The sequence below is a fragment of the Aquarana catesbeiana genome, linkage group LG05, assembly GCF_042186555.1.
Source record: "Aquarana catesbeiana isolate 2022-GZ linkage group LG05, ASM4218655v1, whole genome shotgun sequence".
NCBI lineage: Eukaryota > Metazoa > Chordata > Amphibia > Anura > Ranidae > Aquarana > Aquarana catesbeiana.
In genome coordinates, this window is record NC_133328.1 from 418,063,867 (window position 1) to 418,090,549 (window position 26,683).

General features: G+C 42.8%; 1 protein-coding gene across 2 annotated transcripts in view; it reads right to left on the reverse strand.

The window, feature by feature from the left end:
- The window catches only part of ATP9B (ATPase phospholipid transporting 9B (putative)), a 581,467-nt gene extending 567,105 nt beyond the window's left edge, over positions 1-14,362 (reverse strand). For both annotated transcript variants that reach the window (XM_073631215.1, XM_073631214.1), the window contains exon 1: positions 14,193-14,362. In XM_073631215.1, coding sequence (XP_073487316.1) covers positions 14,193-14,269 — 77 coding nt within the window. In that variant the 5' untranslated portion in view covers positions 14,270-14,362. The remainder of the gene's footprint in view (positions 1-14,192) is intronic.
- Between the last annotated feature and the right edge of the window lie 12,321 nt (positions 14,363-26,683).

Genomic DNA, 26,683 nt, shown 5'->3' on the forward strand with positions numbered 1-26,683 from the left:
TGTGTGTTGAGTTCAGGGTGGATAAAAATCGATGATTTTTTTTTTTTTTAAATCAAAAAAATCAGATTTTTCTTATTTAAATCTGATTTTTTTTTTATTTTTATCAAATTTATTTTAATAAAATGCTTTTGGAGTAAAAATCTATCTAAAGATAGTTTTCTATTTAAGATACATTAATACCGTATTTATCGGTGTAAAACACGCACTTTTTTCCCCTTAAAATCAGGGGAAAATCGTGGGTGCGTGTTATACGCCGACCCCCGCTAATTGTGATCTATCGGCGGCAGTCGCCGCCGACATTCACATAGCGAGTAGTTTTAAATATGGCGCCGTGGAGTTCGGAGGGACTCGGCAGAGCTGAACGAGCGCCGCCGAAATTACAGTGACTGGGCGGAGCCGAGATACACATAGTCAAGTGCTCTCGGCTCTTTCCGGCGCCGCTCACAGTCACGCCCAGTCCAGCCATTGGACCTGTGTTATGTCCATCATAGGGCGGGACTGGGCCGGACTGTGAGCGGCGCCGGAAAGAGCCGAGTACACTCGACTATGTGTATCTCGGCGGCGTTCATTCAGCTCCGCCGAGTCCCTCCGAACTCCGCGGCGCCATATTTAAAACTACATGCTATGTGTATGTCGGCGGCGATCTGTCCAAGCATGGACACTGGGAGAAAGGCTGCACTCACTACTGGGGCAAGGCTGCACTGACCACTGGGGCAAGGCTGCACTGACAAGGCTGCACTGGGGCAAAGCTGCACTGACAAGACTGCACTGGGGCAAAGCTGTACTGACAAGGCTGCACTGGGGCAAAGCTGCACTGACAAGGCTGCACTGACAAGGCTGCAATGGACACTGGGGCAAGGCTGCACTGACACTGAAAAGGCTGCAATGACACTAACAAGGCTGCAGATCGACATGATAACGCTGCATTGATGGGCATTTTAATGTAAGTTTTTTTCCCTTAAACTTCCCTCCTAAAAGTTTTTTTTCCTTAAAATTCCCTCCTAAACTTGGGGTGCGTGTTATACGCCGATAAATACGGTAGTTTAGTTTATTCAGCATGAAATGGAGCTTAGTTATGTAGCATGAGGCTGTATATTCTACATTACTTACATTTTTAGTAAACTCATTCAATGAATCCAAGCTCTGTAAGGTGAGATAATATGCACTGCAATGATGCATTCACACAATTTCACAGTAACCATGAGATAAAACCAAGTTCGGTAATATTTATTTATCCCATTGTTTTGCAAATCTATGTACATTACAAACTGTATGATTGAATCAGTTCCGATATCACTGTTTTACTAACCTGAATGCTTATTATTCTAAATAGAATCTTTAATATTTGAAAAAAAAAATGAAGGTTTCCTCACTACCAGCAAGAATAAGTCCTTACATTTAAAGAGCACCTGTCATTTCAGATCCATCATGGCAGCGCCTGTTAGCGGTCATCCACTCGCCTGCTGCTGCCACGTCCCTCACCTTGTTGTATCACTGCCGCATCACCAGTCCTCCCATTAAAGTGAATGGGACTGTCAGTGAGTCAACAGCGGGTCAGAGGAAGAGCCGCTGCGGGACAGAGATGACAGTTGCTCTTTAAAAATTATGATTTAAATTGAGTTTATTTAAATCCAGCCTTTTTACTAGCGATTTAAATCAAATCCACCCTGGTTAAGTTATTTTGAGGGGACAGCAAATTTACACCGTTATACAAGCTGTACACTCACTACTTTACATTGTAGCAAAATGTCATTTCTTCAATGTTGCCACATCAAAAGATAAGATAAAATATTTACAAAAATGTGAGGGGCGTACTCACTTTTGTGAGATGTTGTAGATACAACCGGCCCTTAGAGCAACCATAATGCTGATATGACCAACAGTGAAACTGAGTTTGACACCCCATACTACAGCTTCTTGACTCGCACATCTTTCTCCAAGCTATAACTGCCAAACTCTTCTGACTTCATGCTACAACCATATGCGACAGCCAACCTCTTAGCCCCGATTCACACAGGGGCAGCACGACTTGCAGGTCGCCTCACCGAGGCGACCTGCACACGACTGCCACGGCGACTTGCAAAACGACTTCTGTATAGAAGTCTATGCAAGTTGCCCCAAGTCGCCCCCAAAGTAGTACAGGAACCTTTTTCTAGGTCGGAGCGACTTGCGTCGCTCCTATTAAAACGGTTCCATTGTACAGAATGGGAGGCGACTTGTCAGGCGGCTAGGTCGCCTGACAAGTCGCCCCTGTGTGAACCGGCACTTACTTCTTACCATGCCAAAGATGCCAGACTACTCCTTCACTCTGTTAGGGCCAGTTCACACCACAAAAGTGCACTCCGGATACGTTCTGGATGAGTTTTTTCCTTACAGTTCACACCACACACAGTTCCGGTGCGTTTTTGATACGTTTTGCTATGTTCTAGTACAGTTCTGTGCAGAAAATATGTAGCATGACTGGAACTGACTGCACTGGTGTGAACTAAGTCCATTGGAATACATGGAAAACACTGTGATGCATCTGGTGTGAACCAGCACTTACAGCAGCCAGAACAGCTTTTCCGAGTTAGGAATAACAAGCATAGTAATGCTAAACACTGTGCTGTTGCAGCTAGAAAAATATCTCTAATATTGTAAAACGCCAACAAAATGAAAAACAAAAGTTTTGTAGCACAAACTGTAGCAGCACTGTGCATGCATTTTTAAATGATTTAAGTCAGTTCTCCTCAGGAGCAATGAAGTAAATGAACGGAGAAGATGTTTTGAAGTGACAGGTTGCAATGTAACAGCCATGGCAACTTGATAAGTGGCATTTGCCTGGGCCTTTATGTAACAGTGCTCTTGTATTTGCTTGTGTAAAGACTAAGATTGTGAAAACGTACAAGAGGGCGCAAACACCTAGTGCATTATCTCCAAAATTGTTTATTGTAAAATCATAAAATGGTAATATACTCACAAAAGCAGAATAAAATCAAGCTAGACAATAGCAGCAATCCAGCAAGTGAGATGGGCATCCCCACCGATGCCACACAATGGAGAAACTTACACACTTCGGGGGACAGACCCCCTTTCTCAGAGCACAGCTAAGATTGTGTGTTAGGTATTGTGAATTTAATTTTGTTGCTTCATGCTTCAAGTGGAAGAAAAGCCTAAGGCTCAATTCACATATATGCGAATTGGATGTATTTTGAAGCGTATCCGATTCACATGACATGTGAATTAAACTGGCTTTCTATGGAGCTGGTTTACATATGTCCGGTGCAGCGGCAGTGCTAATTCACTGCAAATTTGAAAAGAGTCCTGTGCGTTTTTTGAGCACTGCGGTGCGATTCAGATGCGAATTCCAGACTATTGCCTTCTATAAGAATGCATCTGAATTGCACTTCAGATCAGTTTTGAACACGAATTTGATCTGAAAAAAAAAAGGGTGTGGGGTCCACCGTCCCCCCCTCTCAAATCCATACCCAGACCCTTAGGTCTGTTATGGATCTTGAGGGAAAACCCCACGGCAATTTATTTATTTTTTTTAAATGGCGTGGGGTTCCCCCCAAAATCTATACCAGACCCTTATCTGAGCATGCAGCCTTGAAGGCCAGGAAAGATGGGAAGCAAGAAGTCCCCCCTCCTGAACCTCACCAGGCTACATGCCCTCAACATGAACCCATGTTTATGGGGATAAGGGCCTCTTCCCCTGGACGGTAGTTGTGGGGTTCCACGGGGGGGCTTATTAGAATCACGAAGCCCCCTTTAACAAGGGGTCCTGCAAATCCGGCCCCCCCATGTGAATGAGTTTGGGGTACATTGTACCCCTATTCATTCCCAAAAAAGTGTCAAAAAGAAAGACAAAAACACACAGTTTTTGATAATTCCTTTATTAAAAATAAAAAAACAATGCCCCTGGTGTAGATCCATCGTCAATCACAACACCCCCCGCCACCACCGAACCCGAAAAAAGGAAATAAAAAAAGCTCCGCCCGCGACGAAGACTAACGCTGCCTGCTCCACCGTGTGACAGTTCTTAAATAGATAAGGGGCGGGGTGACCTGGCCACCTCACTGGGTGGCACTGTCCCCTTGGGGTGTCACCAACCCAGCATGCACCAGTCGGGGACATCACAGGTGGCGGTGCCACCAGGAGACACCGCCAGGTGGCCCCGCCCCTTACCTAATTAAGAACTGTCACATGGCAAAGCAGGCAGATGGCAGTAGCCTTCGTCGCAGCCGGAGCTTATTTTCTTAATTTTTTCGGGTCCGGCGGTGGCAGTGGGCATCGTGATTGACGATGGATCTACACCGGGGGACTTTTTTTTTTTTAACCACTTCAGCCCTGGAAGGATTTACCCCCTTAATGACCCGGCCATTTTTTTGCAATACGGCACTGCGTCACGTTACCTGACAATTGCACGGTCGTGTGACATTGAATCCAAACAAAATTGATGTCCTTTTTTTCCCACAAATAGAGCTTTCTTTCGGTGGTATTTGATCACCTCTGCGGTCTTTATTTTTTGATCTGTTCCTGTTTGCACTGGCAGATCACCATTCTGCCTCTCTGTGGAGCGATCACGGGTGGCCGGAAGCATCGGGCGTGCACCTGCTATAGCTATTACACGAAGCGCCGTACCAGTACGGCGATTCACACAATGGAGCCACCCTGCCGCAGTATATCTGCGGCAGCTGGTCAGCAAGTGGTTAATAAGGGAATTGTCAAAAACTATGTGCGTGTTTTTATTTCTTTCTGACACTTTTTTTGATGAATAAGTAGTGGTACCCCATACTCATTCACATTGGGGGGGGGCTTCTAGATTCCAATAAGCCCCCTTCCTTCAGAACCCCACAACCACCACCCAGGGTTGTGGGGAATAGGCCCTTGTCCCCATTGACACCCCCTCCACCAATGTTGAGGGCATGTGGCCTGGTATACACAAAAAAGATTGATTGCACTTATGTCAAACTTAAGTCACAAGCAATAGAAAGCTCACATCTGTGAGATATTTATTACAAATAAATTTAGTAAAAAAAGTTTTTTGCGCTATCACAGGTGAAAACAAAATATAACACATAAAAAAAAGTGTTTAAGCGTGAAATCAATCCAAGTTCAATCAGTCCCATAAATGGTGATGAAAAAGAGGTAGTAGATCTTGAAACCAAGGATCAGAGATGAAATGAATCACACTGCCTCCACTGCAGGGGTCAACCACCACCAAACAAATTGGATATGCTCTTACCAGAAGGCCAAGACCCCCTTGACAGGAAGGTCAAACAGCGTGATGTAAATAAATAAAACACTAAATCATGTTATATACTACATGTGGCCTGGTATGATTCAGGAAAGGGGAGCGGCTCGCTCGTCCACCCCCTTCCCTGGCCTGCCAGGCTGCAGGCTGCAAGCTCAGAAAAGGGTTTGGTATAGATTTTGGGGGGGGGAACCCACATCATTTTTTAAAAAATTTTGGGGTGGGGATTTCTCTCAAAATCCATTCCAGACTCATAGGTCTGGAATGGATTTTGAGGGGGGCCCTCACGCTATTTTTTTTAATTTTGGCATGGGGTTTCCCTAAAAAATCTGTACCAGACCCAAAAGACCTGGTATGGATTGAGGGGGAGGGAGAGACACCTACGGCATTTTCACGATTCTTTATTGCCGGCATTTTTTTTTTCTACATTCAGCTGCCAGGGGGAAATCCGCTGACAGCTGATAAGTCATTAGTTGTTAAAGTGGGAGTCCACCTGAAAAATAATTATTAAAAGCCAGCAGCTACCAATACTGCAGCTGCTGACTTTTAATAAACGGACACTTACCTGTCCTGGAGACCAGCGATGTCGGCAGCCGAAGCCGAGCAATAGCTCAGCTCTCGGCTACTGCCGCTGCCATTCTCGGTGAGGGAATAAGGAAGTGAAGCGTTGCGGCTTCACTTCCCAGTTCCCTACTGCACATGCGCGAGTCACGGCGTCCTAAGTGTTCCCCGCTATCTCCTGGGACCTGTGTGTTTCCCAGGAGACAGCGGGGGGGGGGTGGGGGGGGGGTGGAAGGGGGCGTGACTGCCGCAGGAGTCTATTCCCTGAAGTGGGTGCAGATACCTGTCTAATACACCCCCCCTCCCCCCTGAAAGGTGCCAATTGTGGCACCGGAGGGGGGGGGGAAATCAGATGAGCGGAAGTTCCACTTTTGAGTGGAACTCCGCTTTAAGGACGCGGCGGACGGCTTCCCGACCAGCTCCTTAACCACTTCAATACAGGGCACTTTTACCCCCTTCCTGCCCAGGCCAATTTTAAGCTTAACTTTGAATGACAAAATGACAATTGCGCGGTCATGCAACACTGTACCCAAACTAAATTTTTATCATTTTGTTCACACAAATAGAGCTTTCTTTTGGTCTTTAATCACCACTGGGTTTTTAATTTTTGGCTAAATAAAAGAAAAAAAAGACTGAAAATTTTGAAAAAAAAAAAAAAAAAAGTTTTTCTTAGTTTCCTTGATAACATTTTGCAAATAAATAACTTTCTTCATAAATGTCTTCATAAATTTAGGCCAAAATTTATTCTTTTACATTTCTTTGGTGAAAATAGTCCACAATTTATGGTATAAATCTGAAAATTCTGATGTACTGATGGCTATCTCATTTCTTGAGGCCCAAAAACACAGGACAGTACAGATATACCCAAAATGTCCCCTTTTTGGAAAGTAGACAGTCAAAGGTATTTATTAAGAGACCCCAGCAGAAGTCTATGAGGACGAAACACATAGGGTCTATTTGCTAGTCCAGCCACTTTTTTACTGCGCTTTTTATTTGTTCAATTGAACCAAATTATTTATTGCTACTATTGTTTTTATTGGATGTTGGAAGATACATTCTTTTGAATAAACCCCTTATCCATTTGTTGGGTTTACACCATGTGGAAGCTCTCTTTTTTCTTTTGGATTTTGGGAATTGCCATTTACTGAGAGGACTGTGGATGTTGATTAAAAGCTCTCTACATCTCTGAGTGAGACAGCTTACAAGACAGCTGAGCGTAGCCTCAGTTTATTTTCTTTGGTGAGTAGAGTTCCAGGCCTCCTTTCCAGCTGAAATATTCCATCAATTTGGACCGGACCTACACCCACTGCTTGGCGCTATAAGTTCGTTTGACTCACCGCTCATGGTGTGTGAGTCCACCACTGCTGGTAAGAGTACCTCATCTTCTCCCATCTTTTGATGCTATCAATGTGAAGGCACTAACCAGAATGTCAGCTCTATTCTAGTGCATTTTGAGAAGCATACAGAGATTTGGGATATTAATATTATAATACATACATCTACATGTACTTTTTCTTTATACAGTATATGGACTTTGGATGCTAAACGTCATGTCTGCATGATACAACTCATTCATGTTTTTAGATATCCTTAGTTTTGAATTACAGGGCACCCATTTTTCATAGTGTTATTCATTTATTCATGTTCCTATGTTAAATAACTTTACACATTTTTAATTTCTTTTTATTTTCAGTGTGCTTCATCACTGTTTACACACTTTTTGCTATTTTACCAGTAAGGGCTCACACTGATATTATGCGGATTTAGTACCCGTTATGTGTTTTGAACATCCAATTGGATGAGTGAGACTCTCTGTGACTTTTTGTTGCATTTTTTTCACAGGTATTGTTAAATACCCATTTATGCACATCACACGTTGGATCACTGGTATTTCACTTTTTATATCATATTTTTCAAAGTGATACGTGCGACTTTACATTCAGGCACAGTCGCATCGTTGCAACTTGATATATGTTTCACTATATATTGTTTATTTATTTTTAGATTTTGAGTGTTTCATTAGAGTTTAAGACACTATTTGTATACAGAATCTTATTCCGATTATCTTCAGCAATATTCGTTCACTACCAGCGCTAAACTTTTTTACTCATATTTATTAAGAGGCATTGCAGGTTTTTTGAAGTTGTAATTTTTTGGAAAATTAAGATTTTTTTTTTTTTTTTTTTTACATATTGTCACCAGTGCAGTACAGTGTCATATAACTAGTGTGGCGGTGATTAGGGACACTGACTGGTTACGGTACGAAAAAATAATAATAATTTTTTTCAATTTTTTTTAGGATTTTTTTTTTTAACACACTTTGACCAGAGCAATATAATGTTACCATAGTAACATTGTACTACTCTGGGGAAATTATCAGATTATTTTTTTTTTTTTTTTTTTTTTTTTACACATTATGTTTACATATACAGTGACTTGAAAAGGTATTCATACACATTGAAATTTCCCACATTTTGTCATGTTACAACCAAAAACTTTTTTTATTGGGATTTTACGTGATAGACCAACACAAATTGGCACATAATTTTGAAGTGGAAGGAAAATTATAATTGGTTTTCAACATTTTTTACAAATAAATATGTGAAAAGTGTGGGATGCATTTGTATTCAATCCATCCGTATTGTAGTCAATACTTTGTAGAACCACCTTTTGCTGCAATTACAGCTGCAAGTCTTTTTGGGGAATTCTCTACCATAGGGCTGCAACTAACGATTATTTTCATAATCGATTAGTTGGCCGATTATTGTTTCGATTAATCGGTTATTAACCTTTAAAAAAAATTGTGGTGTATAATTTCGTTAATATGTACAGTTTAAAAAAAAGGCAATTTATTCTTAAATATCTCCATGCAGTGGTAAATATAAATAACCAACTATATGGTTAGGGAGCAAAATCTCTAATCCACTCTGAGAATAACACAATACTGTATACTGTATATACTATTAGAGGATATATAGACTGTACATACTATTATAGGAGATATACACTGTATATACTATTAGAGGAGATATACTGTATATACTATTAAAGGGTGAATCTGGTAAATATCATCAGACTTCGAGATCAAATTTTTTATTTAAAAAAACTATGTCTTCCTTTAAAAAAAATGTCATTTTAAGAACTTTCTTTTGATTTTCTAATCGTTATTGGGGTGAAATCGACGTTCATTTTCAACCACAGTGACAGGAAAATTTGCAAATGATAGAAAACTTCTTGGTGAAAGAAATTTTCAGACAGTGTATGTGGTTTTCGTTCAGAAATGATATTTATTTTAAAAACAGAATGTTAAAAAACAAGTGAAAATTTCAAACATTCTTTCATTCAGCGAATGTACAAACATTTTTCTTCTGAATATTCTCGTCTGAAAATTGATCCGTGTGGCCAGCATAAGGCTCGGTTCACACCTATGTAGTTTGCTTTTGATCTGTTTCTGCAGTGCTTTTTGCTGTGCGTTTTGATTTTTGCATACGTGATTTTGCTGCAATTTTGCGTTTTTGCATTTTTTTGGGCCAATTTGTTTTTGGAGAGATAAAAAAGAAAACACAAATTGCTGCAAAAACACATTACATGCTTTTCTGCAGCTTCTCCATTTAAGTATATTGAACCAAAAAAGCACCGTTTTGCATTAAAAAAGTCCCTGACCCTTTCCAAATACGCAGCGGCTGAAAAAAGCATAGATGTGAACGTGTCCCATAGGAAACCATGTAAATGAACTGTAGTGCGTTTCTGCAAAAAACACCAAAAAACACATAGATGTGAACCAGGTCCAAGATGTTTAGTAACATAATGGGGTTAAAAAAAAACTAAAATTAGCCCTTTATAGTACAATAAAAGCAGATAATTGCTACTGTAAGTAAACCGTTTACTGTAGAACTGTGAAAGTAATATTTACAGTAGCGATCATTTGCTCTTTTTGTACTATAAAGGGCTCATTTTAGTTTTTTTTTTAACCCCGTTATGTTACTGGCCGATCGATTATAAAAATAGTAATCGATTAATTTCATAATCTATTAATCGATTAGTTGTTTCAGCCCTACTCTACCAGCTTTGCACCTAGAGAGTAAAGGCTCTTTCACACTGACGATCCGTACGTCCGTTTTTCATCCTTCCGTTTCATCCATCCTTCCGGATGAAAAACGGACATACATGTATTCCTATGGAGCGTCGGATGTCAGCGGTGACATGTCCGCTGACATCCGACCCGCTCCGATCCGAAAAGTGTAACGGAGGAAAACCCTACTTTTGCATCTGTTTTCGGATCGGATCGGGTGACGACGGACTCTACGGTCCGTCATCATCCGTTCCCCCATAGGGGAGGGCGGCGCTCTGACAGGTCCGTTGCTGCACAGTGTGCAGCGATGGACCTGTCATCTTTCTGCTCAGCGGGGATTGGCGGAGCGATCCCCGCTGAGCAATCGGGTGTTCACGGGGCGGATCATCACTGATCCGCCCCGTGTGAAAGAGCCCTAACATTTTTGCCGATTCTTCTTTGCAAAATAGCTCAAGCTCTGTCAGATTGGATGGAGAGAGTCTGAACAGCAATTTTCAAGTCTTGCCACAGATTCTCAATTGGATTTAGGTCTGGACTTTGACTGGGCCATTCTAACACATGAATATGCTTTGATCTAAACCATTCCACTGTAGCTCTGGCTGTATGTTTAGGGTCGTTGTCCTGCTGGAAGGTGAACCTCGACCACAGTCTCAAGTTTTTTGCAAACCTATTTTGGTTTTCTTCTAAGAATGCCCTGTATTTGGCTTCACTTCTTCCCTGTTGAAGAAAAGCATCCCCACAACATAATGCTGCCATCACCATGTTTCACGGTGGGGATTGTGTGTTAAGAGTGATGTGCAGTGTTAGTTTTCCACCACATAGGTGTCCGTTTATGAAGCAGTGAAATCTATTCACTGCTTTATTCTCAGGTATTCACAGAGGAGATCTTTCTCCTCTGTGTGCCTGTTTATGAAGCAGAGTAGATCGCTTCACCTTTGGAGGAGTGAAGAGATCTACAAATGCTTCCAACAGTGGAGAACGGCCGCTGATACTGGAATCGCGTGAGAATTTACAAGATTACAGCACCAGAAATTCACTGAAACACAGAGATGTCAGTTTATTAAGCAGTGATAAATTATCACCACTCAGTACACTGACAGACGGCGTGGTTAATATTAATAAAGAAACGATTCCCCCTATATATTATACATCTTCTTCCTTCCCCCTCAGATCCCCTGGGATTCCCTCTTCACTCCCCAAATCTCCACCTCGGAGCTGGTAAATCGGGGAGTGTGAATTCTGACACAGATCACCAGTGAAGCACTGAGATCGCAGCTTCATAAACTGTTCATTACTGTGTCAGTCAATGAGAATTCTCAGTGTGCGGAGATCATCTGCGGGAGAACATGTTCAAACACTTCTCCCCCCGATTATCTCTGTTTCATAAACTGTTTATGGACTGTGATCAGCGGCGATCCTGGGGATCACCACTGTTCACTGCTTAATAAACAGACAGCATAGTGTTTTGCTTTTAGGCCAAAAAGTTCAAATTTGGTCTCATCTGACCAGAGCACCTTCTTCCACATGTTTGCTGTGTCCTCCACATGGCTTTTCGCAAACTTCAAACGGGACTTCTTATGGCTTTCTTCTTGCCACTCTTCCATAAAGGCCAGATTTGTGGAGTGCACGACTAATAGTTGTCCTGTGGACAGATTCTCCCACCTGAGCTGTGGATCTCTGCAGCTCCTCCAGATTTACCATGGGCCTCTTGGCTGCTTCTCTGATTAATGCTCTCCTTGCCCGGCCTGTCAGTTTAGGTGGACGGACATGTCTTGTTAGGTTTGCAGTTGTGTCATACTCTTTCCATTTTCAGATGATGGATTGAACAGTGCTCCATGAGATGTTCAAAGCTTGGTATATTTTTTTTATAACCTAACCCTGCTTTAAACTTCTCCACAACTTTATCCTTGACCTGTCTGGTGTGTTCTTTGACCTTCATGATGCTGTTTGTTCACTAAGGTTCTCAAACAAATATCTGAGGGCTTCACAGAACAGCTGTATTTATACTGAGATTAAATTACACACAGATGTACTCTATTTACTAATTAGGTGACTTCTGAAGGCAATTGTTTCCACTAGATTTTAGTTAGGGGTATCAGAGTAAAGGGGGCTGAATACAAATGCGAAAATCATTTTCCTTCCACTTCACAATTATGTGCCATTTTATGTTGGTCTATCACATAAAATCCCAATAAAATACATTTACGTTTTTGGATGTAACATGACAAAATGTGGAAAATTTCAAGGTGTATGAATACTTTTTCAAGGCACTGTAGCAGTTCATTACATTGCTATATGCAAGCATTTTACTGAAATCGATCCATTTAGTTCACTTTTGTTGTGATTAGCTGTGATTGGTCAGAGCTAATCACATGGTACAGAAGGGCTGTGATAGGCCGTCTGTAACATGTGATCACACTGACCAATCACAGCTAGCAACACAATTGCATACAATGGATGGCTTGAAAAGAAGCCATCCATTGTATACAACGGTCATGTGACCTGCTGTGATTGGTTACAGCGGTCAGATGGTACCTGCACCGGGTCTGACATATGACGTTCACCCAGATCACGTTCAAAAAGCATGACCTATGGCAGCATGAGGGAAGCCAACATATCCCCTCTCTGGTATCTACTCAGACTTCAGCCTTTGCCCAACTGTAACCAGAAAAATATAAAATAGACCAATACCACAGCATCTTCGGAAACCATTAGATTTTATTAGTATATCAATCTACACAGCAGTGATTTCAGTGGTTTGTCCAATGGCACCTCCATGCACAACTACAGTAGTGAGCAACACACCCACACTGCAGTGCACAGCAGTGCAAACACCATGCTTTGCGGTGTGCTGGGTTTCAAAAAAGGGTCACGGTATTTCTAGTTGTGGCCATCTTGAGTAAGGCGCGGATTCATATAGACTTTACTGCCAGGAATTCATCTGCCTTTAGCTCAGGTATGCAGGCAGGAATGTTTCACTTTCCACTGCAGCAAAATAGTGTGCAAAAACTTAGCTAAATACTGCAAAATAAATACATTTAATGCATGCATTAATTAACCATTTAGGCCCCTTTCACACTACCGCAACTTCAAAGTCACGCGATGTGGCCACAATTTTAGGGAATGCCTGTGTAATGCACATCAATGTAACATGCCTTGTGACAGCAATAGTCATGTGTCAGGTATTTTTATGGGAGGGATCTGAGGTCTATAAGACCCCAAATCCCTCCTTTGCATAAAAAATGTCAAGTCCGGCTGTTTTTAATACTGACATTTTTTTTAAATCTGTCGCCTTTAAGGCTCCAGTAAACCTGACGTCGTTGTGACATGCCAGCTGGTCGCACGGGCCTCCCGGTGGTATTGGTTGTTATCACAAGAAAGCCGACTGTCAGCGCTGTCCCCCGGACAACACGTCAGCGCTGTCCCCCGGACAACACGTCAGCGCTGTCCCCCGGACAACACGTCAGCGCTGTCCCCCGGACAACACGTCAGCGCTGTCCCCCGGACAACACGTCAGCGCTGTCCCCCGGACAACACGTCAGCGCTGTCCCCCGGACAACACGTCAGCGCTGTCCCCCGGACAACACGTCAGCGCTGTCCCCCGGACAACACGTCAGCGCTGTCCCCCGGACAACACGTCAGCGCTGTCCCCCGGACAACACGTCAGCGCTGTCCCCGGACAACACGTCAGCGCTGTCCCCCGGACAACACGTCAGCGCTGTCCCCCGGACAACACGTCAGCGCTGTCCCCGGACAACACGTCAGCGCTGTCCCCGGACAACACGTCAGCGCTGTCCCCCGGACAACACGTCAGCGCTGTCCCCGGAGAACACGTCAGCGCTGTCCCCCGGAGAACACGTCAGCGCTGTCCCCCGGACAACACGTCAGCGCTGTCCCCCGGAGAACACGTCAGCGCTGTCCCCGGACAACACGTCAGCGCTGTCCCCCCGGAGAACACGTCAGCGCTGTCCCCGGAGAACACGTCAGCGCTGTCCCCGGAGAACACGTCAGCGCTGTCCCCGGAGAACACGTCAGCGCTGTCCCCCAGAACAAACAGTAAGAGAGTTTCCGATGGGCCGCCTGTTCCGTGAACAGCTATAAAGGGAACTTCCCTGGACTTTGGGAGATTTGGTGTAACTTCCTGTTTCCTCTCTGGGACAGGAAGTGAAGGGAACTTCCCCCCCAATGGTACACAGAGAGCAGAAAGATAACCTGAGCTGGGCTCACAGCCCACCACACCAGACTAACAAACAGGCTGTGCATACTGTAATACTGCTGACATGAACCATGCACAGGAATGTGTGTCAGGAGGGGACTGCTCACCTCCTCTTATTCTTGTCCGCTGTATAGTAGGCCGCCCTCTTCTGCACCGGCTGGAGAGGGATGCTGTCCGCCATCATCCGCCGCTGACACGGCCTCACGTCACCGGCAACCAACCAGCCGCAATCGCGGAAGACGGAGGGATGTGACGTCACGGTCAGCTGACCCGGGAACGTGGGCTGACAGTGAGCGGTGACGTCGCGGAGTTGGCTGGGCATTCCAGAGCAGCAGCTGATTTCCTCCATGTGACCGAGGAGTGATGTGATGAGGAGAGCTCGGAGAGACTGTCAGTCTGTAAGAGCACATACAAAACACATTCACACCATAACACTGGCTACCTTCACATCTATGTATGTGTGCTTCGTGCGTTTTTGAGATCTGTTTGGCACGTTTATGTGTTGTTTATATGTTTTGGGATGTGTTAGCCCTGAGTTTTGCAGAAACACCACAGTCCATTTAACATGAGACGCGTTTTTGGAAAAGATCACAGGGACTTTTTTCCCGCAGCAGATTGCGTTTCATATGTAATAGACTTCAGTGGACCCGGGTTTTGCATTTTTTATTTTTGCTAATAGGAAAGACAGTATGACAATTCTGCTCATGGAGTGTGACTTTACACTCTTTGGCACTCAAGTAGCATCAAAGTAGTGCAGGAACCTTTATGTGTCCAAATTTGCATGTTAGGGTGAGCCTAGGTTCACATAAGTGCGATGCGGGAACCAGCGCGATCACAGCGTCAATTCCCACATCGCATCTCTCCCGCAGGCAGCTCACACTGCCCTCTGTGAACTGCTGTGCACTGTGACACTGCTGTGTCAATGCAATGTTAATGACACCCCCCAGATTGGTTCACAGATCGCAGTGCGAACTGTGAACTCGCATAGGTATCGGATCACATAGATGAGAAAACCCATGCGATCCGATTCTAGTGCGGGGAAGAAAAAAAAAGTCCTTGCACTATTTTCCTGTGAAACCAATGTGAGTTCAGCCATACAACTGTATGGCTGAACTCGCACTGCACAGACATCGCATGCAATCACCACCTGCGGTGTGGGTGCAAATCACATGCGATGTCTGAGATCACACATATGTGAACCTAGGCTCAAAGTGGTTGTAAACCCCTGGTCGCAGGTGATACAGAGATGAAACAAATCCTCCTACATAAGTTGTATTCAATTATCTGCAGTCCTTACTTCTCTACAGCCATTCAAAAAGGAGAATTTGAAAGCCTTTCTGCAAGTTCAGAAAAAAAGGGCTGAAGTTGCACTCTGCATAGCTCAGGGAAGAGAGCTCTGAGAGCTGATTGGAGGGAAGAGACACACCACTTTCAGAACCAAGGTTATATTTAAATATTAGGTTAGGGTTAGAGCCAGTAATTGTTAAGGTTAGAACCCTAATGATTACCGCTAACCCTAACATTTAACCCTAGCCCTTAAAGGAGAAGACCAGCCTGGGCTTGTTTGGCTGTACTTCTACAGGTCACAGGAGTGCAGTATGTTTTTCACTCCTGTGACCTGTTTTCAGCAGAGAGCAGGCTTAAGTCTGCTCTCTGCTGACGTCACAGACATTGGTCCAGGCTCCGCATCATCACAACTATAGAGTCAGGATCCGCCAGATCCCTGCACCGACACCCGACTCAGCCAGCCGCTCCCACCCCTCCACAGCCCAGCGCTCCAATGAGCGAGGAGGGGGCAGAGAGCTGACTCAAGGTTAGAGGCACCGGGGGACAGATGCAGTATTGGACCAATGCGCTCATCATGATTAATGTTGGATCTACTTTGAGGGACATTTTTTGTTTTTGAATAAAGGACTTGTCAACAACTGGCTGTGTGTTTTTATTTACAAACTTTTTTTTGGTGAATGAGTAGGGGTACTATGTAGAGGTCGACCGATATATCGGCCGATATTTGGCGTATTAATTAATTAGCATCGGCCGATTGTGCTGATTAAAAAGGCCGATTATAACTTCAGCGCGACTTGCAAATGACTTCTGTAATAGAAGTCACTGCAAGTTGCCTGAAGTCTTCTGTGGAGCCTTCTCTTCTCTCTAGGCAGCCTGCTAAGAGCCCATTCACACAGGGACGACTTGTCAGGCGACCTAGTCGCCTGACAAGTCGCCTCCCGTTCTGTGCTATGGAACCGTTCTAAGGGGAGCGACGCAAGTCGCTCCGACTTAGAAAAAGGTTCCTGTACGACTTCGGGGGCGACTTGCATAGACTTCTATACAGAAGTCGTTTTGCAAGTCGCCCGGGAAGTCGTGTTGCCCCTGTGTGAATGGGGTCTTAGTCTGATAAAAGAAACTAAAAAGATACAATGTTTACACTTGTCAATGAACTGCACTCCATGTGTAGGAGTTCTCAGTTTAACCATTTAAAGACTAAATCTTTTCTGACATTTGTTGCTTACAAGTAAAAATCCTGTATTTTCTGCTAGAAAATCACTTAGAACCCCCAAAAATTATATATATATATATTTTTTAGCAGAGACCCTAGGGAATAAAATAGCGGTTGCTGCAATATTTTATGTCACACGGTATTTACGCAGCAGTCTTTCAAACGCAATTTTTAAAAAAAAAAATACACTAATGAATTAAGAAAAAAAAAAACTAAGCAGTAAAGTTAGCCCATTTTTTTTTTTCGTCAAAAAGTTTTGATTACCTGTTTAAATGTAAGAAATTTTCTATATCGATTACTTAAGGTTACTTTCACACTGGAGCGGGCAGGCGTTGACAGTAAAATGCTGCTAGTTTTAGCGGCGCTTTACCGTCATTTTAGCGGCGCTATTCAGCTGCTAGCGGGGCGCTTATAACCCTGCTAGCGCCCTAGGAAGGGGTTGAATGCGCCCATGAAGCGCCGCTGCCGAATCGCTTTGCAGGCGCTTCGGCAGCGGTGCGCATTGATTTCAATGGGCAGGAATGGTGGAGGAGTGGTATACACAGCTCCAAAGATGCTGCTTGCAGGACTTTAACACCCTGTCAGCGCAAAGCACTCAGGCTTTCACACTGAGACTGCAGGGGAGCCGTTTTGCAGGCACTTTACAGGCAATATTTTTAGCCCAAAAGCACCTGAAAAACGCCCCATTGTGAAAGGGGTCTGTTAGATTTTATGAGATGAAGGGGAAAAAAAATCGGCTTAACATATCGGCCCAAAAAAATCGGCATCATATATCGGCCATAGGCCGCCACGATTTCTAAATATCGGCATTGGCCAGAGAAAAACCCATATCGGTCGACCTCTAGTACTATGGACCTCATACTCTTTCTTATGAGGGAGGTGAGATTTGGAAGGGCTTCCAGATTATGATAAGTCACCCCCACAACCACCTGGCCAGGTTGTGTGGGAAAAGGCCCTTGTCCTCATCAACATGGGGACAAGGTGCTTTGGGGGGGGGGGGGGAGACATCTGTGGGCCGCTTTGGGACATCCCAAGAGTCGACATCAGGATCACCACTGTGTCCTTTAATGAACGAAAGAGAAAATAGGATTTGTTGTATTCGTAAAATCTTTTTTTTCTGCTTTCATTGAAAGACACAGCACCTGCCCCCCTGACTGTTATACAAGTACATATTTGGGTTTTTGGGCTGGAACACCCCTCCCCCTCCCCATTACCTCCTATTTAGTGGCCACCAGTGATTAGGATGTATCCCTTTCAGTTCTCCCACATAGAGGAGTTCAGCTCCCATGGTTGAGACACAGGATCTTCCATTCTATTACTAGTGTAGGACCCACTAATTCGGGGTACTTTGTCGCAGTAAGTGGGCTTGGCACTATATGACCATATAGTGTGACCAAACCCCCGTATTTTTTGAATATGTTCAGGTGTTTTTAACCACTTGCCGACCGCCGCACGACTATATACGTCGACAGAGCGGCACGGGCAGGCAAAAGGACGTGTATGTACGTCCTTGCCTGCCCGCGGGTGGGGGGTCCGAACGGACCCCCCCCGGTGCCTGCGGCGGTCGGCAAATCTCCCCCGGCGATCGGAGGTGAGGGGGAGGCCATCCATTCGTGGCCCCCCCCTCGCGATCGCTCTCAGCCAATGGGATCATTTCCCTGCCTCTGTATTGTACACAGAGGCAGAGGAAATGATGTCATCTCTCCTCGGCTCGGTATTTTCCGTTCCGGGCCGAGGAGAGAAGACTGCAATGTAAGTGCACAACACACACACACACAGTAGAACATGCCAGGCACACTAAACACCCCGATTCCCCCCCCCCGATCGCCCCCCGATCCCCCCCCAATCACCGCCCCCCCCTGTCACAAACTGACACCAAGCAGGTTTTTTTTTTTTTTTTGTTTTTTTTTCTGATTACTGTATTGGTGTCAGTTTGTGACAGTTACAGTGTCAGGGCAGTGAGTGTTAGGCCCCCTGTAGGTCTAGGGTACCCCCCTAACCCCCCTAATAAAGTTTTAACCCCTTGATCACCCCCTGTCACCAGTGTCGCTAAGCGATCATTTTTCTGATCGCTGTATTAGTGTCGCTGGTGATGCTAGTTAGGGACGTAAATATTTAGGTTCGCCGTCAGAGTTTTATAGCGACAGGGACCCCCATATACTATCTAATAAATGTTTTAACCCCTTGATTGCCCCCTAGTTAACCCTTTCACCACTGATCACTGTATAACCATTACGGGTGACGCTGGTTAGTTTGTTTATTTTTTATAATGTCAGGGCACCCGCCGTTTATTACCGAATAAAGATTTAGCCCCCTGATCGCCCGGCGGTGATATGCGTCGCCCCAGGCAACGTCAGATTAGTGTCAGTACCGCTAACACCCACGCACGCAACATACGCCTCCCTTAGTGGTATAGTATCTGTACAGATCAATATCTGATCCGATCAGATCTATACTAGCGTCCCCAGCAGTTTAGGGTTCCCAAAAACGCAGTGTTAGCGGGATCAGCCCAGATACCTGCTAGCACCTGCGTTTTGCCCCTCCGCCCAGCTCGGCCCAGCCCAGCCCACCCAAGTGCAGTATCGATCGATCACTGTCACTTACAAAACACTAAACGCATAACTGCAGCGTTCGCAGAGTCAGGCCTGATCCCTGCGATCGCTAACAGTTTTTTTGGTAGCATTTTGGTGAAATGGCAAGCACCAGCCCCAGGCAGCGTCAGGTTAGTGCCAGTACCGCTAACACCCACGCACGCACCGTACACCTCCCTTAGTGGTATAGTATCTGAACGCATCAATATCTGATCCGATCAGATCTATACTAGCGTCCCCAGCAGTTTAGGGTTCCCAAAAACGCAGTGTTAGCGGGATCAACCCAGATACCTGCTAGCAACTGCGTTTTACCCCTCCGCCCGGCCCAGCCCAGCCCACCCAAGTGCAGTATCGATCGATCACTGTCACTTACAAAACACTAAACGCATAACTGCAGCGTTCGCAGAGTCAGGCCTGATCCCTGCGATCGCTAACAGTTTTTTTTGTAGCGTTTTGGTGAACTGGCAAGCACCAGCCCCAGGCAGCGTCAGGTTAGTGCCAGTAGCGCTAACACCCACGCACGCACTGTACACCTCCCTTAGTGGTATAGTATCTGAACTGATCAATATCTGATCCGATCAGATCTATACTGGCGTCCCCAGCAGTTTAGGGTTCCCAAAAACGCAGTGTTAGCGGGATCAGCCCAGATACCTGCTAGCACCTGCGTTTTGCCCCTCCGCCCGGCCCAGCCCAGCCCACCCAAGTGCAGTATCGATCGATCACTGTCACTTACAAAACACTAAATGCATAACTGCAGCGTTCGCAGAGTCAGGCCTGATCCCTGCGATCGTTTACAGTTTTTTTGGTAGCGTTTTGGTGAACTGGCAAGCGCCAGCGGCCTAGTACACCCCGGTCGTAGTCAAACCAGCACTGCAGTAACACTTGGTGACGTGGCGAGTCCCATAAGTGCAGTTCAAGCTGGTGAGGTGGCAAGCACAAATAGTGTCCCGCTGCCACCAAGAAGACAAACACAGGCCCGTCATGCCCATAGTGCCCTTCCTGGTGCATTCGCCAATCCTAATTGGGAACCCACCACTTCTGCAGCGCCCGTACTTCCCCCATTCACATCCCCAACCAAATGCAGTCGGCTGCATGAGAGGCATTTTTATGTCCTCCCGAGTACCCCTACCCAACGAACCCCCCCAAAAAAGATGTTGTGTCTGCAGCAAGCGCGGATATAGGCGTGACACCCACTATTATTGTCCCTCCTGTCCTGACAATCCTGGTCTTTGCATTGGTGAATGTTTTGAACACTACCATTCACTAGCTGAGTATTAGCGTAGGGTACAGCATTCCACAGACTAGGCACACTTTCACAGGGTCTCCCAAGATGCCATCGCATTTTGAGAGACCCGAACCTGGAACCGCTTACAGTTATAAAAGTTACAGTTACAAAAAAAGTGTAAAAAAAAAAAAAAAAAAAAAAACACAAACAAAAATATAAAATAAAAAATAATAGTTGTCGTTTTATTGTTCTCTCTCTCTTTATTCTCTCTCTATTGTTCTGCTCTTTTTTACTGTATTCTATTCTGCAATGTTTTATTGTTATTATGTTTTATCATGTTTGTTTTTCAGGTATGTAATTATTTATACTTTACCGTTTACTGTGCTTTATTGTTAACCATTTTTTTGTCTTCAGGTACAGCATTCACGACTTTGAGTGGTTATACCAGAATGATGCTTGCAGGTTTAGGTATCATCTTGGTATCATTCTTTTCAGCCAGCGGTCGGCTTTCATGTAGAAGCAATCCTAGCGGCTAATTAGCCTCTAGACTGCTTTTACAAGCAGTGGGAGAGAATGCCCCCCCCCACCGTCTTCCGTGTTTTTCTCTGGCTCTCCTGTCTCAACAGGGAACCTGAGAATGCAGCCGGTGATTCAGCCAGCTGACCATAGAGCTGATCAGAGACCAGAGTGGCTCCAAACATCTCTATGGCCTAAGAAACCGGAAGCTACGAGCATTTTATGACTTAGATTTCGCCGGATGTAAATAGCGCCATTGGGAAATTGGGAAAGCATTTTATCATACCTATCTTGGTGTGGTCAGATGCTTTGAGGGCAGAGGAGAAATCTAGGGTCTAATAGACCCCATTTTTTTCAAAAAAGAGTACCTGTCACTACCTATTGCTATCATAGGGGATATTTACATTCCCTGAGATAACAATAAAAATGATTAAAAAAAAAAAAAAATGAAAGGAACAGTTTTAAAATAAGATAAAAAAGCAAAAAAATAATAAAGAAAAAAAAAAAAAAAAAGCACCCCTGTCCCCCCTGCTCTCGCGCTAAGGCGAACGCAAGCGTCGGTCTGGCATCAAATGTAAACAGCAATTGCACCATGCATGTGAGGTATCACCGCGACGGTCAGATCGAGGGCAGTAATTTTAGCAGTAGACCTCCTCTGTAAATCTAAAGTGGTAACCTGTAAAGGCTTTTAAAGGCTTTTAAAAATGTATTTATTTTGTTGTCACTGCACGTTTGTGCGCAATTGTAAAGCATGTCATGTTTGGTATCCATGTACTCGGCCTAAGATCATCTTTTTTATTTCATCAAACATTTGGGCAATATAGTGTGTTTTAGTGCATTAAAATGTAAAAAAGTGTGTTTTTTCCCCAAAAAATGCGTTTGAAAAATCGCTGCGCAAATACTGTGTGAAAAAAAAAAATTAAACACCCACCATTTTAATCTGTAGGGCATTTGCTTTAAAAAAATATATAATGTGTGGGGGTTCAAAGTAATTTTCTTGCAAAAAAAAATAATTTTTTCATGTAATCAAAAAGTGTCAGAAAGGGCTTTGTCTTCAAGTGGTTAGAAGAGTGGATGATGTGTGACATAAGCTTCTAAATGTTGTGCATAAAATGCCAGGACAGTTCAAACCCCCCCCAAATGACCCCATTTTGGAAAGTAGACACCCCAAGCTATTTGCTGAGAGGCATGTCGAGTCCATGGAATATTTTATATTGTGACACAAGTTGCGGGAAAGAGACAAATTATTATTTTTTTTTTTTGCACAAAGTTGTCACTAAATGATATATTGCTCAAACATGCAATGGGAATATGTGAAATTACACCCCAAAATACATTCTGTTGCTTCTCCTGAGTACGGGGATACCACATGTGTGAGACTTTTTGGGAGCCTAGCCACGTATGGGACCCCGAAAACCAAGCACCGCCTTCAGGCTTTCTAAGGGCGTAAATTTTTGATTTCACTCTTCACTGCCTATCACAGTCTCGGAGGCCATGGAATGCCCAGGTGGCACAAACCCCCCCCAAATGACCCCATTTTGGAAAGTAGACACCCCAAGCTATTTGCTGAGAGGTATAGTGAGTATTTTGCAGACCTCACTTTTTGTCACAAAGTTTTGAAAATTAAAAAAAGAAAAAAAAAATTTTTTTTTTTGTCTTTCTTCATTTTCAAAAACAAATGAGAGCTGCAAAATACTCACCATGCCTCTCAGCAAATAGCTTGGGGTGTCTACTTTCCAAAATAGGGTCATTTGGGGGGGGTTTGTGCCACCTGGGCATTCCATGGCCTCCGAAACTGTGATAGGCAGTGAAGAGTGAAATCAAAAATGTACACCCTTAGAAATCCTGAAGGCGGTGATTGGTTTTCGGGGTCCCGTACGCGGCTAGGCTCCTAAAAAGTCCCACACATGTGGTATCCCCGTACTCAAGAGAAGCAGCAGAATGTATTTTGGGGTGCAATTCCACATATGCCCATGACCTGTGTGAGCAATATATCATTTAGTGACAACTTTGTGCAAAAAAATAAATAAATAAATAAATAAATTGTCACTTTCCCGCAACTTGTGTCAAAATATAAAATATTCCATGGACTCAACATGCCTCTCAGCAAATAGCTTGGGGTGTCTACTTTCCAAAATGGGGTCATTTGGGGGGGGGTTTGTGCCATCTGGGCATTTTATGGCCTTCAAAACTGTGATAGGTAGTGAGGAGTAAAATCAAAAATGTACGCCCTTAGAAATCCTGAAGGCAGTGATTGGTTTTCGGGGCCCCGTATGCGGCTAGGCTCCCAAAAAGTCCCACACATGTGGTATCCCCATACTCAGGAGAAGCAGCTAAATGTATTTTGGGGTGCAATTCCACATATGCCCATGGCCTGTGTGAGCAATATATCATTTAGTGACAACTTTTTGTAATTTTTTTTTTTTTTTTTTTTTTTTTTTCATTATTCAATCACTTGGGACAAAAAAAATGAATATTCAATGGGCTCAACATGCCTCTCAGCAATTTCCTTGGGGTGTCTACTTTCCAAAATGGGGTCATTTGTGGGGGTTTTGTACTGCCCTGTCATTTTAGCACCTCAAGAAATGACATAGGCAGTCATAAATTAAAGACTGTGTAAATTCCAGAAAATGTACCCTAGTTTGTAGGCGCTATAACTTTTGCGCAAACCAATAAATATACACTTATTGACATTTTTTTTACCAAAGACATGTGGCCAAATACATTTTGGCCTAAATGTATGACTAAAATTGAGTTTATTGGATTTTTTTTAGAACAAAAAGTAGAAAATATCATTTTTTTTCAAAATTTTCGGTCTTTTTCCGTGTATAGCGCAAAAAATAAAAACGGCAGAGGTGATCAAATACCATCAAAAGAAAGCTCTATTTGTGGGAAGAAAAGGACGCAAATTTCGTTTGGTTACAGCATTGCATGACCGCGCAATTAGCAGTTAAAGCGACGCAGTGCCAAATTGTAAAAAGTGCTCTGGTCAGGAAGGGGGTAAATCCTTCCGGGGCTGAAGTGGTTAACTAGCCCTGCAGGAAATGTCATTCTTGTATGTGTGCGCTGTAAAATATTTTGTACTATTTCCCCTGACTGTTATGTCTTTGAATAATTTCTGCTCTTTATCCTGGTTTGTGACTGACTGACCTGTCACTACCAGTTGAAGGGTTAGGTCACTGTTAGGGGCTGTGCTTTGTTTTTGTGTCAAGTAGAGCTGCACGATTAATCGTTATTGCGATTTCTTCCTCCTCGTGATTTTCCCGATTTCTTTCTATGCAGAGAATTCTCTGTTCAAGCCGACTGCCTGTTTTTTTGGGGGTTTTTTTTGTTTTTGACAGCTGTCTGCCAAGTATCACAACATTCCTCAGCCGCTGAGCTGACTATAAACATTGTAATGTTTTTTTCTTTAGATCTAAGGAATGAACTTCAGTCTGTAAATGAGAGAAGTTTAACCACTTAAAGACTAATCCTTTTTTCTAACACTTGTTGGTTTCAAGTTAAAATCATTATTTTTTGCTAGAAAATTACTTAGAACATCCAAACATTTATTTTTTTTTTTTTTTTTTTAGCAGAGGCCCTAGAGAATAAAATATATTTTATTTCACGCTGTTTTTGCGCAGCGATCTTTCAAATGCAATTTTTTGGGAAAAAAATAAACTTTAATGATTTAAAAAAAACTAAGCAGTAAAGTTAGCCCAATTTTTTTTTGTATAATTTGAAAGATGATGTTACGCCACAAGAATTGTGATCTTTATTCTAAGAAAAAAAAATAGTGATTCTCATTTTTAGCCAGAATCGTGCAGCTCTAGTGTTAAGTGTCCTGCTCCTAAATGTGGTGCTATAACCAAATGGTCAAGATCTGGATCTCCACTGTGTTCTTCAATGAATGCAGAGGAAAGGATTTTCTGGTGAGTACACAAAATCCCATTTTTAGCCTGCACATGATTGGATGATGGAAGTTAGCCGAAATGTATTCACTAAGCTCTAGAGCAAATTTCTTTCCAAAGTGACCAGCCTATTACTAATGTCATTTGGTGTCCACACAAGTAGAGCGCAATACGCATGGTCTAGGCAGCACAGAGCCTTTCAATATATGTCAGTGTGTTGATTTACATTGATAAAAATGTGAACAGGATTATGTACTGTATTTCTTGTGTCCCTATAATCAGGTCAAACTGGAAATCTGTTTGGAGCTCTGTCTGGTTAACACGAATCACTGTTTGCAGAATGATATAGAATGTAATTGAAGAAAAAAAATTCTTAGTTATTAACATAAATGTAAAATGAATACACTGTAGTTTTAAATTTCTGATTATGATCAGGACTAAACAAAATGTTTTACATTTTCTTTTAATTGGGGGAATATTAACATTTTAATGTTGCTTTTGAGCCAGCAGTTGAAGCTTTCATGTTAATTTTAATGTTTTCCAAGGTATTTGTGTATTTCAATGATGTACAGGTCATTGTGTAACAAACTCAATAGCACAAGCTGAAATCTACACACATACACTTAAAGTGGTATTAAATTTAAAATGTAATATATTGCAGCTTACCAATCATTAAATATGGTGGCTGCATTCATTTTTCTTTTTTGGGGCTTTTTTCCCTCTGTTTTCACCTGGTAATCTGACCAGTAACATTCTTCCTGTTTTAGAGTGTCCCCACTCTGAATTAGAGATGCATGATTCTGGATAAAATGAGAATCACATTTTTTTTGCTTAGAATAAAGATCACAATTCTGAAGAACTTTTTTATTTTAAAGATTTACAACCCCTGAACATTAGGTTATCAAACAAGATGGCAATAAAATAAGACATAACACTCTTTGCTTCAATCAAATTTAAAGAAATGTAATGAAAAATAATATAATGTGTAAAGACATTAAAAAATTACCATTACGTTATATTAGGGTTCTGTGGGGTTTTTTTTGCTTGCCGATGCCAATACCTACTGCAACTTTTTTGTTTACACTTCAGCTGTCAGCAATGGTACAAAGCATTGAAAAGTTAGTTTACATATTGAATATGTTGTTTTTTATTTTGTGCTTTTTTTCAATGTGAAACGTGTAAATATATGTTAAAGGTGTGTGTGTGTGTGTGTGTGCGTGTGTGTGTATATGTATATATATGTATGTATGTATATGTATATATATATATATATATATATATATATATATATATATATATACAAAGTTTAATGAGGCTGATTAGAGTAAATTAAGGGGTTAAACAGAGGAACAATTGAATAAAAACGCAAATATATATATCATTTTTACTTGACAAGGTTTAAACTGACTTTGCAGACCGAAGTTCATCCTTGATCTGTAAATTTTTTTTTTTTTTTGTTTAATATATTTTTATTGAAAACAGGTTGTTCGGTACAGTACAGCATCCAACCGTAATGTATATATACAATTTAAACACAAAGGTATTTAAAGTCTAGAGGATGTGTCATCTAAGTATAAAGCATGACTCATCGCAAAAAACATATGTGCAATATTAAAGTAATAACACTGGTTGAGAGCACCAAATCCTGTCGCATTTTTGATAGATAGTATATATATGAAAAAAGAGAAAAGAAAGGATAATGAAAAAGAAACGTGTAAAAAAAAAAAAAAAAAAAAGAAAGAAAAGGTAGTGGCAAGAGGTAGGAGGGGGTGGGAAGGGAAGGTTGTCTGCCTCTGTCAGAGTTTCACAGAACTAAGGCCTATCATAAACAAGTTATGGGTTCGAAGCCATAATTTCAGCATAAGCTGCAGTGTATTTA